General features: G+C 39.0%; 1 protein-coding gene and 1 long non-coding RNA gene across 2 annotated transcripts; both read right to left on the bottom strand.

The window, feature by feature from the left end:
- Positions 1 to 9,549: 9,549 nt before the first annotated feature.
- On the bottom strand, positions 9,550 to 10,788 carry LOC104421355 (E3 ubiquitin-protein ligase PUB24-like). Its single transcript, XM_018863525.2, has one exon. The coding sequence runs from the start codon at positions 10,786 to 10,788 to the stop codon at positions 9,550 to 9,552; it is 1,239 nt and encodes a 412-aa protein (XP_018719070.2).
- A 3,199-nt stretch (positions 10,789 to 13,987) lies between these two features.
- LOC120288890 lies at positions 13,988 to 14,400 on the bottom strand. The gene is made up of 3 exons (XR_005546799.1): positions 14,354 to 14,400; positions 14,184 to 14,231; positions 13,988 to 14,059 (listed from the first exon to the last, which is right to left on the bottom strand). It is a non-coding gene; the product is annotated as an uncharacterized LOC120288890 (long non-coding RNA).
- Between the last annotated feature and the right edge of the window lie 4,994 nt (positions 14,401 to 19,394).

The following is a 19,394-nucleotide window of genomic DNA, read 5'->3' as shown; positions in this document are numbered from 1 at the left end:
ATTAGTTTATATTAAATTGTATTGTTAAATCGTTAAATTTGATGACATGTAACAATTGACCAATTTAGGGTTTTCTATTGTATTAATTCAATTTAACAAAAATTAATTGAGAGCAAATTTGTTACAAATATATGAGTTTGAAGTTTTTAATTGTAAAAAAGATTAGTTTGGAGTAACTTTATTGTAGATGTACTAATCTAGGGTTTTTTGTGGTTAAAAAAATGGGCTATGATAATTTTGTTACGAATGTATTGCTCGGAGTTTTTCGTGATATTAATTCATAAAAAAAAATGAGACGGACAATAAATGAAACATTGAGACATTATATATATACATGGCCGTAGATATACAAAACATAAGGCCTCTCAAGATTTAATATGAGGGGCATCGATGATTTATCCCTATAATTCTATAAAAAAGAAGAGGCAATTCCAAAAAATAAAGAAATACCTCAAAATTGGAGTATAGTGGAAATGAGACGACATGCACAATAAGAGAGAAAGGGCAAAAGGGAATTGGACAACTAAGCTCTAGCCACAGGACATGACCTAACCAACCCATGTATGCATGTCTGCCCACGTACGTACTTTAAGGACACTCCCTTCCCCTCCCTCCCTCCCCAACCCAAATTTGTCTCTCTCCTGGATCGCCATTCTATCAAGCGAACGTCAACAGAACTTTCTCAAGAAGAAGAAAAAAAAGGGATTTTTCTCCTCCTCCTTTTTCTCTGTCGTGTGGAGGGAGGGGGCAAAGGGGGAAATCCAGGGAAAGAGACGGTGGGAGGAAAAAGCGAGAAGGAGAAAGAGGAAGAGGGAGGGAGATAGATTCGGGCCGGCCCCCTCGGCGAGCCGTGCTTTATTTAATGGTGAATTGGTGATGCAATGACGCCCCACCTTTTGCTCATATTCCCCCGCCCCTCCATCACAGCGAAAGATCTCTCGCTATCTGTTCTCCTTGGGGATTGGCGGATCTCGTGGCCCGGAAAACAAAGGTGCGTAAGGAAGATAGCGATGTGCGTTCGTTTGGGTGTTGTTGTTGCTGGCTAAATCAAGAACGAACTAAGAACAATAATTCCGCACCTTAAAGGATGCTACTTTGACAAAAGCCTGATCTTTTAAAGAGAATTGCCTTTGTCGATAGAGATTGACGGTGTCCCAATCGGGCGTTTCCTATTGTTGGGAGATAATGAACCAGAGTTGAAATTGCATGACCATTGATAGAATCTACTCGAAATGTGCGTGATTATCAAGTTTGGTGGTTAGTTTTTCTTTTGTCACGTCTGATCCAAAAGATAAGGTCTAGAATGAGAGGTGTAAGTTGCAAAAGCATTGCAATCGATCTCGATATGAAATTCCTGCTCTCGGCAATATCTTCGCCGCCTCACTTTCCTTCATAACGTTCCTGGAAAGGAGAAACCGGCTTGAGCCCTAAAATCATGTCTATTAGACGATGCACACTTGAAAAATTGCATAAATTTCTTACACCATTTGTAATCCTATTTTCGTGATTTCAAAAGTGCTCTTTCCGGGCTCAACGGATATGGATCCAATAGATTGAATGTGATAGCTACAAAAGATAACAAGCTACAAAAGATAACAAGCACATGTGCATACTATACAACCAAAACAAAATGAAATGGTTCCTTGTTTGAACCACTCATTTATATTTTAGCTTATATCTCTTACAATCCATGCGAGTATCGGAATATGTCATTCGCGAATTGAGATTTTCCTACTTAAGGTGGGTTTTTCCTCAACATAGAAAAAGAATGAAATAAAGGGGGTGAAATGTTGGCGAGAATATGTTGGAAATTCTTTCTAATTCCTCGTCCTCCTTTCTTTTTTCTTTTTTCTTTTTTGGCGTGGGGGTGCTGGCTGAGTATATAGACCGACGGTGGAAGATGGCCATGCTGGGGAAGGATGGCAAGTGGGCCACGTGGAGGAATAAAACGAGGAGGGAGAAGTTGGCTTGAGGTAGGGGCCTCGTTTGTCGTGGTCCATCTAGAAATCGACCCGTCAAAAATTGAAATTTCTCGTCCAGGATGGCGAGACTCATCCGTTGGCGGTGGCTCTCTGCTCAGCCATCACCTTCGCTATTGCTGGCCAGCCTAGCATCCTCCCATCTAAAGTCGTGCATGCTCCTATTTCTCCACACACAAAAGAAGAAGAAGTATTTATTTGTCAATTTTTGAAATTCGACTGATGTTTTTTTCCCTTCCTTATAAAGAAACATGACTAGATTGCCATGATTCGAGATTGTTTGTTATCGATGGCATGAGAATTAGTTCGTCATTTCACTGTTTAATAGATGAAAACATGATTTACCACATGATTCTTCTATATTAAGAAATTCAATCCAAAAACATAAGATATTAAATGAAGGAAGATCGCGTGAATATAAAGAGTATGCATGATCCCGTTATCGTGAAAATCATGCCTCATGATATACATGTTGATTTCCGCTGGTACTTTTGGTCTTGACAAGAAATCAGCAAGCTCATTCTTTTTTCCAGCAATGTGTTTAGTCTCAAAAGAGTATTTTGATATTTCAACATTTGTTTCATGTATAAGGTGGATTAGGAGCAGGCATCTGAAATTTGGCCACGACATGTGAACTCTAACTATTGGAGGTGGATGCACATATGCGAAAGTAATAACATTAGTTCGGATATCATGTGAGATTTTATGGGATGATTATTAACTGTTCTTAAATTTTAATCTGTCATATGAAAGTCATCATTTATTTATTTGTTATTTTAATAATGCGCACAACAAATTTACTCACGAGAGATTCTTCATTTATGTGGCAACATCTTCCACTCAAGTAAATTTTATTATATGCACGTACGATACAAGTGACGTATCGGGTGCATTTGGTCAGGGATTCGGTTGATTCGAATGGTTGAACATGCCCTGTATTTTTATTATATGCACGTTACAAGTGACGTATCGGGTGCATTTGTTTAGGGATTCGATTGATTCGAACGGTTGAACATGCCCTGTATTTTTAATATAGAATTTTATGTATAGGGTAGTCAAACAGCCCTCCAACCAGAATTGATAGGTGAAACTTTTTTTTTTTCTTTTGGGTGATACAATCTAGGTGACTTTAAGAAAAGCGATAAAATAAATCCAAAAGCAGCCTTGGCTATGCTTAGTAGTTTCGACCTAAGCCAACCTAAAAAGGTGAGGAATCGAAGATTTTGCATAGATGTATTGCCGGGACTAGAAACTTTTCATGTTGCACGGGAGCTTTGACCCAAGTGGCCCTTAATATCTGTCATGGGCTAAAGCATTAGAAAGGTTCTGACCAAAAGAAAAAGGAATTGCGAAAAGGCAGCTAATCATACATTGAACTTTATCCATGATTTACTTGCAGATACAGAGTTACAGGACACTTTGGAATTAATTATTATATTACAACGCCCGCTAATAAATAAATAAAAATGCATAGAGAATCCTCTTAAACTTTTTTGAGTTGATTCTCATTAGTTTATCAGAAAAAGCTTATGAAGAAAATAATCATGACATAATATTATTGAGCAGTCAAGTAATGCGAAAATGATGTGGTCGGGTATCGTCTTGCCCTACCAATCAATATAAGTGAGCCAATCGATTATAATACAGATATGTCGAAGTATCAAGCATTGCTTATCTATGAGGTTTGTGTGTTTTTTATGGACACTTGATCTCCTTCCAATGATTGGTTTAAACTTTTAGATTGGTCATTTGAACACGGAATTAGAGTCACGTTTTGCCTGGTTAATTTTGCATTTGCGACTCCCTGTTCATCTATTTACATGTGTCATTTCTTCATATGTATATTCTCTTTATATGTATGCTATATTCCTCAATTTATTGTTTGAACTTTGGGGTTGATTATTCTGACATGATACATGGTACCGACGAGTCCGGAAATAAGATGAGGCTTCGATAAGATGAGGCTTCACTTGCTTTTCATGTTTTAATATTCTTCCTATTGGCCTTTTTGGGCTACGAGTTGGGCTCGTGCTCTGCACTTTCTAACCCAAATTCAATCCCAAGAAGGGTCCCTTTATTCAAAGATTAATATCTGGAGGGAATTGAAGGATCTAAATAACATGATGTTGGAGTAAATGTTTTGTTGAATAGTGTACAAAACAGCAAACGCCGAGCAATTGAAATAACATCATTCCTTTTCATATATATCGGCTCGTGCTTGAGAGCTAGTTGTTGCAATATCCCGTCTTAGTTGACCGTTTTTGCAAACCCATATAATTCGAAGCATATCTAATTTCAAGGTAGTCGTTTGATATACATATCATCAAAATAAAAGAAAAACATACGTCTTATTTGGTCTTCACAAATTTTCGTTCACGTATTCTTAACTTGCCATATACGAGTTCTTCCTACAGTACATTGTTTTGCTTTTGCCAAAATTATCACTATTTCACTTTTAACTTAAATGAAGAATGAGCCCCATTGAAGTTTATGCTCTCGAAGTTTGAAAAAACAACAGAAGTTATCTCACATCAAAAGTTCTTGTTAGGTTGTGAAAAAGAGATGACGGCCGCAACTATCACTAGGAAGAAAGAAACCGAAGTTTCCGAATTGTTCATATTCTTTTCCCTCCGTTCCTTTGATTATCCTTTTGATTGGTGGGATACAAATGTTGAACTTACCCACTTTTAATTTCAATTGAGTTTACATGCAAGTGATAACTACACATCAATCGGTCTTCTAATCAAACCAAATATTTTCACTTTTGAGCATAATATTTTACGGTCTTTGAATAAATCGGATATTATAGCAAAGTTGAGTGATTGAGAGGAGATCGTGAGCAAGAATAAAACATGATAGACAAGAGATAATAATAAAGATTGAGAACAAGTATGGTCAATAAATGACCATTACCAACCAAAACTTTTGTCAAATCGTAAAAGGATTTAAGATTTAGGATTTTATCGATGTCACTAGTCATGTGTATCAATACTCCGCTATCAAGATATCACATTGGATTAGAAGTGTCAGCACAACTGAGAGAGTTGAGAAGGAGTATGAGAGATCATTGGTGGTGACAGTGTGGTTGAATTGACATTATGGAGCAGTGTGCTTAGCCCCATCACATATTTGACAAAAAAGATGAGACCTAGGTTCGAGAATATCTTTCTAGGTGAATAAGGGAACATCGGGTCTCAAACCACCATGGGGCTGACTAGAAGAGGTGGAGCAACGATCAGCATAAGTGCCAATAATGACTGTGAACTAGATTGGTCATAGGAAGATTGCAAACCCGATCGATCGTCCACACCTGGTCCCCTACTAGATCTTTGGCCCCTAGTATTATGCCAAAGACAGTCAAATATGGATTGGTTAGGTTTCTTGACATTGTTTTGAAAATCAAGTTTTAGCCCAATTTTCTTGGCTATGCAGCGATTAGTAATGTGTCATTCTAGAGTGAGATATCTTGTGAGATGTTCAAAGGTTGTGGACTTTATGGAAAATTTCAGCTGTGAGGGTCAAATTGATCAAACTCTAAACACATTGATCCGTCTTGACGTAGGCGTGATATCTTTTATTTCTTGCATTGACATGCAATTCTCATACAACAAACAAACGTGCTACTCATGTGTATGTATGTATATGAACACACTCATATTATTAAAAGACCATGAGCTTATTTCAACTTCAAATATGACATTACACCAACTCCCCCCTTGTCTTGTCTCGATCCTCTTGGGCCTTATCTCTTCCCTTGGTCCCCCCATCCCTCTCCTCCTGCCAACCACCACCCGACTCCCCCTCTTTATTTGCCTCCCTACCCCCTCCAACCTCGGTCCACCACTGCCCCTCCTCCGGCTGACCGACCGACGAAGTCGTGTTGGCTGTCTCTTCCCTTAATCTCTAATTGGATGGAACAGTCAGATGAGCTCACCTCCCTCGCCGCCCGCGTGTCAAGCGTGGTGAAGTTGTTTTGACTGTGGGTGCACTTAAGGCAACCACCTCACCAGTATATGGGACTCTTCCAGTGAGATAGGATTCAGCGCCAACGGTGTAGATACGTAAGCGTCGCACATACGAGGGATAACGTACATAATACCTAGACTTCATTTGATAATTGAGAAAGTTCGAGTACAAGGGAGTCAGTTAATTCCTATATAAAAATACTTTATTCGTATAATTAAGATAAATAAAGAGCTTGATGAGGATGTTAATCAATTTTTCAAATTCGCTTCATGCTAAGCTAACTAAATCTGTCTATCTAATTACTTCAGTAAAATTAATTTTGTCGGCCATGTTGTCTGGTTAGCGAATTCTCTTAAATTTTAGGATTAATTCTCATTAATTTATTAGAAAAGACTTATGAAGAAAATAACCATGACATAATATTACCGAGTAGTCAAGCACGAAGACAATGTGGTCAGGTGTTGTCTCACACTCGCCAATCAATATTAGTGAACTCAATCGATTGTAAATTTATAATATAAACATGTTAAAGTATTTCACATCGTTTTATGTGCACATGATCTCTTTTACCTATAGGCTTAAAATTTTGGATTGGTCATTTGAACAGGGTATCAAAGCTAGATTCTGCCTAGTTGATTTTGCGTTGTCAATTTCCACCTGGTCATTCTTAATGTGTATATGATCTTCATTCTAACAAGATATAAGACACTGGCTCAGTCTGGAATTTAGATGAGACGTTACTTACCTTTTCATGTCTAATTATTGTTCCTATTGGCCTTTTTGGGCTTACGAGTTGGGCTCGTGCTCAGCATTTTCTAGCCCAAATTCAATCCCAAGAAGGGACCGTTTATTCAAAAGATCAATTTCTTGAGCGAATCAAACGATCTAAACAGCATCATGTTAGAGTGCAAATTTTGTTCGATTGTGTACCAAAGAGCCTATGTCAAATAAAAAATCTACATGATTTCTTTTTGTATGTATAGGCTTGTGCTTGAGAGCTAGATATCACAATGTCCTATGTTATTTGACCCTTTATGCAAACCGATATAAATCGAAGCATGAGGAATCTCAAGGTATTTGTTTGATACATATGTCATTATTCTATAAGAAAAACATACATCTTATTTGGCCTTCACAATTTCTGTGCACATATTCTTAGTTTGTCATATAGGAATTCCTTTCACAGTTCATTCTTTTGCTTTAGGACAAATGACATAAATGGTTTACGAACTTTAGTTAAACAAACAATATTGTCATTGAATTTTTAATTTGTTCAATATAGTCATTAAATTATTAGTACATGTTCATATCATTCATTAAACTGTATGAAAATATTTAATATCTTCAATTCAAGTTAATAGAATTTGCTAATATGACTTTTGATCCATTAAGTTTGAACACCAAATGACAAAGAAAAGTTCTACGTGGATTATCCAAATAAGATATTCTAATAATCCACGTCATCAAATAATAATGGACATGTTAATGCCCTAATTTTTATTTTCTTTTCCTAAAGTAGATAAATAAAAAGGTGAACATGTGGACTCATTATTTTACAAATCCAACTTAGCATATAATAGTCCACGTTATCAAATCATGTCTAATTTATCGTTTGAGCAAATAGAAGAGTTACATCAAATATTTACCAAGAGTTTAGGAATAGTATTGAACATATTAAAAGTTTAGGGACAACAATACACAATATGTCAAAATTTAGACCATTTGTATCATTTTCCCTTTGGCAAAAATTATCACCATTTTGCTTTTAACTTAAATAGAGAATGAACCCATTGAAGTTTTATGCTCTCGAAGTTTAAAAAAATAATCAACAACATGAATTCTCTCCCGCTAATAATTCTTGTTTGATTATGAAAAAGAAATGACGGAGGAACCATCACCGGGTAGGAAAAAAACCAATGGTTTTTTTAATCTCTAGTTGGACGATGTTTTCTTCAATACATTTCTTCAACCTTATCTCTGAAGGGTGATATGCAAAGTTTCAATTCACCCACTTTTCTTTAAGGTGCATTTATTTCTTTAGAAACTTCATAATAAAGGAAACTATTTTTCATAAACATCATTTTCATGGAAAATAGTTAGCTTTTATTTGTTTGACGGTTTAGGAAAAGAGATTTTCTTCTTGTGAGATGGAGAAATCATTTTCCCCCGATTTGAAACTGTTCTTTTCATTTAATAAAAAATGTTTTCCATATCGATTAGTTCTCCGTCATCTAATCGCCTAAAAGTAGAAATACAATTTTCTTGAAAATAGTTTTTCTTCAAACAAATAGACTCTTAAATCGAATTCCATAAATTGTAAACTCGTCAAACAGTCTCTTAATTAGAATTAACAGTTGCACTTTTGAGCATAGGAATCTTTCTTACCTACTGAATTTACCGTACATTGGTTCCCTTCCCTTCTCAAGCAAGCAAGGAAGCAGAGCGCACGAGGAATCCCTGCTCTGCATTTTTGCTGTCGTTTTCATTATCGATTATCTGTTGCTTTTGCTTCTTCTCTCTCTTTTTCTTTAACCTTTTGAAGGGCTAAAGCTTCGTTGCCGTGGTTGACCAACTTGGTTTCCGGTCAGAGCTTATTATCAAGTCCTAAGCAAACACCGTCACACATTTTTAAAGGAAAAATTACCAAAAAATTCTAAATTTATTGTAATTTTTTTCAATTCAAGCAATTCAATCTATCTGTGTAATTTTGGCCGATCAGCAATGACATAGACACTAATCGGTGTTAGTTGTCTGGCCGATGCTAGCATAGACAATATTTATATAATATTTTATTTTTTTGAATTTTTTCTTTTATCTTTCTATTTCTTTTTTTCTTCACTTCCTTCTTCTTCCTCAAGCTAGTCACTACCTCTAATTGGCCAGATGCATGGCCAACAAGGCCATGCAAGCCTAGTTGTGGTTGGGAGACCTCGCCTAAGCCCCCCCCTCAGTTGGGCTGGTGAAACTTGACCTCACTAGAGGTCGTGACGTTGAAGGCCATGACCTTGTGCAGCCTCTAGTGAGGGTTGCTAGTGACTAGCTGGGTGAGGATCGAGCCTCATCGGCCATGGCCGATGCTCAACCTTGTGGCCTCTATCTTGAGTGAGCCTCGTCGGCCATGGGTAGGTACTGGCGTTGCTCAATCATGGCAAGGGCGGCCTCGTCGTTTCTAGCGCGCGCGAGAGAGAGAGAGAGAGAGAGTTTAAAAGATTGTTCACATTAATAGTGGCTAAGGTCAGTACCAATTGACCAAAATTGACTGAATTGACTAAATTGATACAAAAAATAAACATTTAGGATTGAATTGAAAAGCTGCAATAAATTTATGACTGTTTTTAATTTTTCCGTTTTTTATATTTCCTATAAAAATATAGAAAAGTACAAATCCATGATCGCACGTGAATCCTAATTCTATATACAGCTTATGATGACAAGTCAACAATTGTGACTATTCCTACATATAGAACTCATTCCAAGTCAGAAGAGATTTGTCTTTTGTTATATATAGTCCTTCCATTGAAATTCAAACAGATTATGATAAGACCAGACATAAACTGCCAAAAAGAAAGAAAGAAAAAACCATATATGCATCCCTAATTAGTGCCTACCTAGGATACCTTGTTAATAGATACACTTGAATACAAGGTGAATTGTTCCACACGTTGGAGTGCATCCTGAGGACCGCCCTCGCTTTGCTCTTCAGGTACGCCGGGCAGTCCGCTTGCAGCACCATGCACAGCTTCGACACCGCGCCGACCCTGAGCATCTCCATCACGACCTCGCCTGTCGGCGAGAACTTGGACACGAGCGCAAGGACCTGCAACGCCTTGTCGTCCACGGCCGGTGAGACTCGGAGCGTCCGCTTGGTGATCATCGCGATCCCTCCTGCGTGCCTCAGGAGCTGTGCCCTCCCGTCGGCGCAGGAGCATAGCTGGGCTAAGAGGTTGAAGGCCAGCTCGCTGACCCGCTTCTCAGGCTTCCCAAGCTCGAGCTCCACAAGCTCAAAGATCACCCCGGCCTCGATCATCTTATGCCGGTTCCGCCCCAAAGGGCATGCTTCGATGAGGACTAGCAGCGCTGATTTGATACCTTGTTGAGACATCCTCGTGTCTCTCAATATCTTCACTAAACTCTTGAAGAGGTCGAGCTTCAATCTCTCTTTTAAGCTAACATTCGCGATCTCCATCACGTTTTTCATTATAGCCAACGCGTGAGTCTTCGATTCAACGCCGTTATAGCCTGTTCGGAAATGCAGCGCCCATGCCAACGAATCGACGAAGTAGCAATTTTCCTTGACAAGATCCTTGAGTTCTGCCGTGGGGCTCCATATCGAATGGAGGATCCTCAAAGCCTCGCCGAGGCACGTTGTGTCGCTTTGCCTGAAGCACTTTATTATGGCTTCTACCATCGCATTAGCCACCCCAGCCTCGACCATGCACGCCCGGTTCCGCTCGCTCTCCTCCACCAGTCCTTTCAATTCCTTCATCACCTCGACGATCGAGTGCTCGGCCGCGAGCTCCTTCACAAGCTTCCGGACGCGACCCCTGTCGAGGGGCGACTTTGGGGTCGGGATCTGGTCGACCCCATTCTTTGCGTTGCCGACGCACCACGCCTGGATGAGCCGGAGGAGCGTGTGGTTCGGGGTGAGGCCGGAATCCCTCGGCAGCGGCTGGTTGGTGACGGGGCACGTGGCCAGGCCGCTGCTGGAGGACTTGGACAGCCACTTCTCAATGCTCTCGCGCTCGTAGGTGATGCCCGTCACGGTCGTCACGGGATCCCTCATGAGCTGCAGGGATATTGGACAGAGGAAGTACTGAGGGATCTCGACGTCACGGCCTTCCATGGATCGACGCAACGTCAACTCTCAGATCGAAGAGAGAGAGAGAGAGAAAGAGAGAGAGAGAGAGAGAGGACAATACAATATTTCCTAAAGATGGAGTTGATTATATGGTGGTAAGAGAGCTCCCGCACGGTTCAAATGTGCCACAAATTCTTCCGTCGTCTCCTTCTTCTTCCTTCCTCCTCCTTTTACCAGTCGGCGGTTCAGCGGTCAAACGCACGAGACGCAATGTACGAACATCCACCTCCGCGAAGACTTTCCCTTCGCCACGCGGCGGCCACTGAGTGGCTCCTCCGCGGGGCCCGCCGCCGCAGGGCGAGCGACATTATTGGTCGTAAAGGTCGCGCTTCTTGACAAAAACTCTCGAGCCCGCGATTCTCCTCGGTAATTTCTGGGATTCAAACGGACAGAATACGGGCAAAACTTTGTAGGCGGGGTGGGGGGGCCCTCTTGCTTTTTGAAGTTCGTGGGAGAATTCTACAAAGGTGGACGGATTGTTTTTGCGACTCAACTGAACTTTATTTGGACTTGTTAGGCATCTCATGTTCACATGCCAAACACGCAAGGCCCTACTAGACATGTCCCCGTAAGTTATTCTTTACTTGCTTAGTAAGACACAATCGTTTCTAGCTTTTACACTTCTCCAAATCTGGAGTGATTCGCCTCGGTCCGACGAGGAATTGAGTCACGAAACCATGTATCTTATCGTACTTTCTTATCTTTTAGCTCTACCCATCTTCCGTCTAGGGCAAATCACCTTATTTTAACGATGAAACGAATTGCGAAACAATGTATTTTATCTCACTCATTGTATTCTGTGCGTTTGCTGCTACACCTTTTATCTTGAACTTTCATGTCATATATTTAGTATCCGTGTTTGTATGGTGAAAATAACTAGCAAAATTATCAAGTATAGTTTTGAACCTATTATATGGATGTCAATTCAGTTATATATATATATATTTTTTTTCAGTTTTCCAAATTTAGTGCTAAACATTCGTGCGAAGTTCCAATATAGTTTTCCCGGCCAACTTATGCCCACAATCGCTGACGTGGTAGCATATCGCGTAGGATGGCCAATGATGACTCTACTAGTACATCGACGATTGCCTAATAAAATTAGCCGGAATGATTACATTGACATTTCTCACGAAGGTCTAGGACTATATCGTTAAAATTTTAAAAATTTATGATTGGATTGATATTTGTGTAATAGATTTAAAAATTGATCAGTTAATTTTCTTGGTCTAAACAACACCGCGTCAAAGAAAAGCATCAATATAACACGAATGGAAATTAATTTTCTAGTGGCGAGCGTTCTTTTCCCGTTAAAACTTTTTCAATAATGCTCGTTCCGCGTTTTCCCATCTCACATCGCGTGAGTGTTAGAAGAATTAAACAAGTTTTGCAAGATCAGAAGTGCATAGAAGTCGGCATCGGTAGAAAAGCCAAACTGAAGAAGCAAGCGAAACAGAGGAAGCTGAAACGAGAGGAAAGTCGTGAGTTGGCGATCCAATAGAGTTAATGAGCTGGCGATCCGTGACAACGGGAGTTGATCCATGAGCTGGCAATCCGTGGCAACAGGAGCTGGTGATCCATGAGATTAAGGCGAATCACGAAGCGAGGTCAAGTGAATCGGAAAGAAGCTACAGTCGGAGAAGAAATACACGTGTCTTGCTTATCTTCTGTTGTAACAATTTGATAACGAAAGCAGTTGAGCTAGTGAGTTAGTATAAAGGAAAATAGAGAACGAGAGAGAGTAGGTTGAATTCATTGTTAGTTACGAGTTCTTTGAGCTCTCTCAATTCTTCATCGAAGCCTTTTTCTTCGTTCTCGTATTTTGGAGTTGATGAAAGATTGTGTAAAGAAGAACTCGAAGTTCTGAAGAAGAAATATAACGAAGTCGAGGTATTTTCATTGATTGCTTGAAGATCTTGTTACGTATTCGATTTCTTCTCATGGTATCGAGCCCATCACCGGGTATGATAGTTACGATGAGTTCTTCTTGCATGATTTGATAAAGATCTTAGTAGTTCTTAGATAGCTTACCTTCAAAGTTCTTGGATTATCTTCAAATCTTCAAAGTCTTTGAAACATAGAAGAATGGCCACTAGAGTGCGAAGTATACTTTTCTGTTCATGTGAATATAGGTAACTTCGTTACTATCAAGTTGAATGAAGAAAACTTTCTGTTGTGGCAAGCTCGGTTTAATAGATTTCTGAAAAGCCAAGATCTAATTGGCTTTATTAATGGTGAAACATTACCTCCAAGTCGAATGATACAAGGCGAGGCGGGAGAGATAATGAATCGATCATCTGGATTGGATAAAAACCGATCAGCTTATATCATCACGGATAAGCGGTGCGGTATCGAGAAAATATTCTAAGTCTAATAATTGGCTTAGATACCTCACTTGAAGTTTGGCAGGCTCTCATAAATAGATTTACACGAAATCTATTGCAAAGGAGTTTGAGTTAAGGGAAAACTTCAAGTCGCAAGAAAAGAAACAGATCACTAAGCGAATATCTTCGAGAGTTCAAAAACATTTGTGACCAATTGAATGCAATTGGAAAAACATTGATGATATTACAAGAATGTTTGGAATCTTTGGAAGGGCTAGGTCCGAATATGAAACTTTCAGAACAACCATGTATTGTCTTAAGCCTCGGCCAGTATGATGAGGTTATCTCCCAACTTGAAAGGTTTGAAACCCGATTACAAACATACTCTATGAATGAGTATAATTCTAACTTGGCCTATTATGGGCAAAGAAAAGCTGGAACAAGTCAAAGAATCAATCCCGAGAAATCAAAAGAAAATTTTCGAGGAGAAGTGAGCTATGGAAGAGGTCAGCCTTTTATTAGAAGGGAATATGGAAATAATTCTGCGAAGCTGGAAGAAATCAACAACATAGAATGAATAACCTGTATTCAACTCGGCAAGGTCGGGTTAATAAGGATAATTGGTCCGGCTATGGTCAAGGATTTCGACCCTATTCAAATCCTACACAAAGGTATCAAAGTGTTAGGTCGTACCCACCACAAAGCTCAAATGGTGATAGACAAACACAGAATACAAAGCCTACCAATAATGGCCCTCGCAATGCCGGATCGTAAGAAATCAGGTCACACGGCACTCGGATGTTGGTATAGATTCGACAATTCATACCGGTGGATGAAATACCAACCTGCATTAGCGGCAGTTCACATTGAAGAACCCTATGGCTCAGAATGGTATCCGGATACAGGGGCTACGGCACACATTATCTCAGAACCTGGTATGATTCAAAACTTCAATACATATAGTGGTAATGACCTTTGTCATGATAGGAGATGGATCTCACTTATCAATCTCATGCATTGGTAATGGAATACTAAATACAGGAAATAGCAAATTACCTCTAAATGATGTATTGATAGTCCCTGCAATCACCAAGAATCTTCTATCTGTATCGAAACTGACAGATGACTATCCTTGTTCTTTTATTTTTGACAAACATGGGGTATATCTAAAGGACAATCACAATCATACAACAGTGAAGCTAGGAAGGAAAGTCAAGGGACTTTACCAGGTGAAACCTAAAGCTCGAAGCTTTCTTCATACAAACTCAACAGGAAGTAGCGAGAAGATATCCGGCATCAAAGGCTTGCTCACACCAATCTTAAAACAATGAAGATTCTTGCAGAAACAAAATCTCATTCGGCTTAGTTCCAAAAGTCGAATATATGTGGCGGTTGTCAAATTGCTAAAAGTTCAGCTTTATCGTTTCATTCCTCAGACCATATTTCTAAAGTTCCATTAGAAAGAATACATTGTGATGTATGGGGACCTTCACCAATTCAATCTGTTCAGAAATTCTCCTACTATGTCATTTTTGTGGATGATTTTTCTCGATAAATTTGGATATATCCTATGAGGAAATCGAAGTATATGAGATATTCGTTATGTTTCAAAGACTTGTAGAAAATCAGCTTAGTCACAAGATAAAAATCTTCCAGAGTGATGGAGGTGGTGAGTTCACTAGTGATAAACTCCAACTTCATCTACAGAAGTGTGGAATTCAGCAATTCATCTCCTGTCCTCACACGCCAGAGCAAAATGGTGTCTCAGAAAGAAAACATAGACATGTGGTCGAATTAGGATTAGCAATGATGTATCATGCTAAAGTACCACTGAAATATTGGGTCGATGCATTCAAAACAGCAGTTTATGTTATCAATCTTCTTCCCACAGCAAAACTACATATGCATTCACCTCATTACCAGCTCTACAATAAGACACCAGATTACTATTATCTTCGTGTTTTTGGATCAGCTTGTTATCCATGCCTCAGGCACTATACAAAGCATAAATTTGATCCAAGATCTCTCACGTGTATCTTTCTTGGCTATAGTGAGAAGCACAAAGGATATAGATGTCTCTTACCTACAAATGGAAGAATCTACATCGCAGACATGTAATTTTTGATGAAAATGTCTTTCCCTTTATTCATACACTTAGTACTGAATATCAGAAGGGATCTGATCTATACAGACAGTGGATAAAAGGAGTCCTACCTTCTAGTTCCAACTCTACTAAGAAGCCTCAATCACAAGACAATCTATCAAAGGTATATTTACAGCATACCAGACTTAACCAAGTAGCTCCAGAAATACAGAATGGTGAGCTCACTTCAAGTAGTTCTGAAGGTCGATTCCACATACAAATGTCACTTGATCCTGAGATACAGAGTACTGTTAATAATATCTCCAGTAATATTGAATCACAGCAGTTGCCTCCACCCTTAGAGGAACAAATATCTACAAATCGAGAACCTGTTTCAACATCAACTGATATCACAGGACAATCTCAAATCAGTATAGACACTGGAAATATACAAGGTACATCTTCAACACATCCTATGCAAACTAGACTACGATCTGGAATTATTAAAGCAAATCCTAAATATGCTTGTCTGGTTGAGTATAAGATTCTGTTGAACCAAAATCAATAAAGTCTGCTTTAGAGACCAAGGCTGGTACCAAGCTATGCTAGAAGAAATGGATGCCTTACATCGAATCGGACACAGGAATTAGTTCTCGCATTAATCACATGAATGTAATCGGGTGCAAATGGGTGTTCAAGACAAAACTTGCACCCGATGGAAGCTTGGATAGACTCAAAGCTAGGCTGGTTGCCAAAGGCTTTCATCAAGAAGAAGGTCTTGATTTCACGAAACCTTGATCCGTAGTAAAACAGGGCAACAATTCGAATAATCCTATCGGTAGCTATGATGAAACAATGGAACATCCATCAATTAGATGTCAAAAATGCTTTCTTACATGGACACTTAAGTGAAACAGTGTTCATGGAGCAACCTCCAGATTTAAAGATTCACAAAAGCCTCATCATGTTTGTCTTCTTCGAAGATCTCTTTATGGACTTCGACAAGCTCCTCGAGCTGGTTTGATAGGTTCAGCAGCCTTTCGCTTGAATATGGTTTTTTCGTAGCTCTACCGATCCTTCTCTATTCATCCCGCATACCGATACAGCCACTATTCTCCTATTACTTTGTATGTAGATGATATTATTCTCACTTTGGAAGCTCACCTCACATGATTTCGAGTCTTATTACTTCTTGAATACTCATTTTCATATGAAGGATCTAGGTTCTCTTCACTATTTTCTTGGTATAGAAGCTACACGAAACTCAGATTATCTATTCCTTTGCCAAACCAAATATGCTCTAGATCTTCTCACTCGAGCTCATATGCTACACTCCAAACCGTTTTCAACACCTCTTTCACTAAAACCACCCATTTTAATCAATGATTCTCTACCTTTCCATAATCCTACGAGTACGAAGTCTAGTTGGAGGTTTGCAATATCTCACCTTAACTAGACCAGACATTGCTTATGCCACAAACATACTGCCAACGAATGCAGCAACCTACAATTGCTGACTTCAATAAATTGAAAAGAGTCTTACGGTATATAAAAGGTACTATAAAGCTTGGCTTATTTCTTCACTCTCACAGTACAATGCATCTGTATGGGTACTCTGATTCAGATTGGGCTGGTTGCCTCGAAACCGAAGATCAACTACCTTGGGTTACGTATATATATTGGATCCAATCTTATATCTGGGCAGCCAAGAAACAACCTCGTGGAGCAGATCATCTACGAAGCTGAATACCGTGCTCTTGCTTCAGCCACTTTGCCGATCTTACTTGGGTCGGTTTTGTATTACGTGATATAGGCTGCTTTCTTAAGCCTCCTATTCATTTGTCTTTGTGACAATAAGTCTGCAATATCTCTTACTCTAAATCCTATCTTACACGCTCGAACCAAACATATTGAAATAGATTTCCACTTCGTTCGGGAAAAAGTTTCCTCGGAGTTCATTGCATGTTAGCTACATTCCAGTTCTTATCAATTAGAGATATCTTTACCAAACCATTGACCCAGAGCACATTCTTATATGCGAAACAAATTGGGAATTTGTGCACTCTCCATTCCCAATTTGAGGGGAATGTTAGAAGAATTAAACAAGTTTTGCAAGATCGAAGTGCATAGAAGTCAGCATCGGTAGAAAAGCCAAACTGAAGAAGCAAGGCGAAACAGAGGAAGCTGAAACAGAGGAAAGTCGTGAGTTGGCGATCCAATAGAGTTAATGAGCTGGCGATCCGTGACAACAGGAGTTGATCCATGAGCCGGCAATCCGTGGCAACAGGAGCTGGTGATCCATGAGATTAAAACCGAATCACGAAGCAGGTCAAGTGAATCGAAAGAAGCTACAGGTGAAGAAATACACGTGTCTTGCTTATCTTCTGTTGTAACAATTTGATAACAGAAAACAGTTGAGCTAGTGAGTTAGTATAAAAGGAAAATAGAGAACGAGAGAGAGTAGGTTGAATTCATTGTTAGTTCCGAGTTCTTTGAGCTCTCTCAATTCTTCATCGAAGCCTTTTTCTTCGTTCTCGTATTTTGGAGTTGATGAAAGATTGTGTAAAGAAGAACTCGAAGTTCTGAAGAAGAAATATAACGGAAGTCGAGGTATTTTCATTGATTGCTTGAAGATCTTGTTCTGTATTCGATTTCTTCTCAGTGAGTTGGGGACGCCAGTCTCCACCAATGTCTATAGACAATCAAAGATTCCTTGGTTCTATCTTTACGGCTTCTAGATGCACAAACCGCAATAATCACTCCATGTTGTTGTGTACTATAGTTGGTAAGAAATACATGATTTAGGAAAATAATTATTAATCCTTGAATAATTGTAGGAAAAAAGAAGAAGCAGGGGCTGTTGCGGCTGGCAACACGACCTAGCCTCGCCACCATGTGGTATTGATGCGGCGCAGCATTAACCCTATCTAGCAAATTTGACCCAAAAAAATAAAATAAAAACGAACTTACAATAGATATTTCCAAGGAGAGAGAGAGATAAAAAAAAAAAAAAACCCTTGGCCAGAGGATGATAAATTGTCGAATTTCAGCATCAACCCATTATCGCTTTCTTTTTTTCTTTTCCCTAATTCCTCCGTTTTGTTTTATAAATGTTTTACTAGCTCGGTGTTTGAAATATACGATGATAAATTAATGCGGCACCACGTCAATACCCATGCGTTGGGGCTTATAAGCTACTTGGTCACGGTGAACATTCATATATATTATCGAAAAAATATATAAGGGTTCACCAAAAAAAAAAAAAAAAACATAAGGGTGTTAAGATAAATTTTATCGTTTCAGGAGGTGACGACTGTATAAATTGACTAACGATGAGGTCACTATCATTTTGTTTGTAGCCATCCATTTGAAAATGAGATGGAAGATGGAAGACAATTGGGTAGCCATTATTGATTTTCCCCTAAATCCTCTGTTTTGCTTTTGAAATTTTTTACTAACTTGGTATTTGAAATATGTAATGATAAATTAACTTGGCGCCATGCATATACCCATCCATTGGGGCTTATAAGTTATAAGCTATTTGGTCACGGTGATATTCATATATGTTATCGAATTAATACATAAGGGTGTTAGAATAAATTTTATAATTACAAAAGGTGTCGACGATATGAATTGACAAATAATGAGGTTACTATCATTTTGTTTGCAACCATCCATTTGAAAATATTATTGATTTACAATACCATGTTAAAAAGCGAGGCGGGAAATTATTATCGATCACTGAACATGGCCGAAATTTTAAATTCCCGCTCCTAGTTTTGCACAAAACATAATATATTTGACGAAAAAGCTAATTTTATTTCCTTGTCGTGACATATATCAAAAGTGAGTCTGACCAGTGATTTTTCCCCGCGTTGCTCGGAAAATGTGGGGAAATTAGAGTGACGTTCACCTCGACGGTCCAATAGAATGATTGTTTGACTTTCCACGAATCTGTGTTTGGCCTGTACACACCAATCGCCTCTTTCCACAATTTCAATACGTCTGACATACTTTGCACAAATTTATAACATAAAGAAAAGATTCGATCGACCACCGACTAGTCAGAGCGAAATTTGACTTGACAAGCCGTCGGATTTCTATTCCCACAGTAATCTTCTCATGTTTAGAATGCGTCATTTTCTAAATCCTGAGGTAATCAATCGATTAATCAAATTTAGCAT

Source organism: Eucalyptus grandis, chromosome 10, assembly GCF_016545825.1.
Source record: "Eucalyptus grandis isolate ANBG69807.140 chromosome 10, ASM1654582v1, whole genome shotgun sequence".
Lineage (NCBI taxonomy): Eukaryota > Viridiplantae > Streptophyta > Magnoliopsida > Myrtales > Myrtaceae > Eucalyptus > Eucalyptus grandis.
The sequence above is the reverse complement of the archived record's forward strand: the minus strand, read 5'-3'. Positions and strand labels throughout refer to the sequence as shown.

Excerpts from the sequence above, each read along its gene's own strand:
- LOC104421355 (XM_018863525.2), bottom strand. The coding sequence starts at position 10,788 with ATGGAAGGCCGTGACGTCGAGATCCCTCAGTACTTCCTCTGTCCAATA.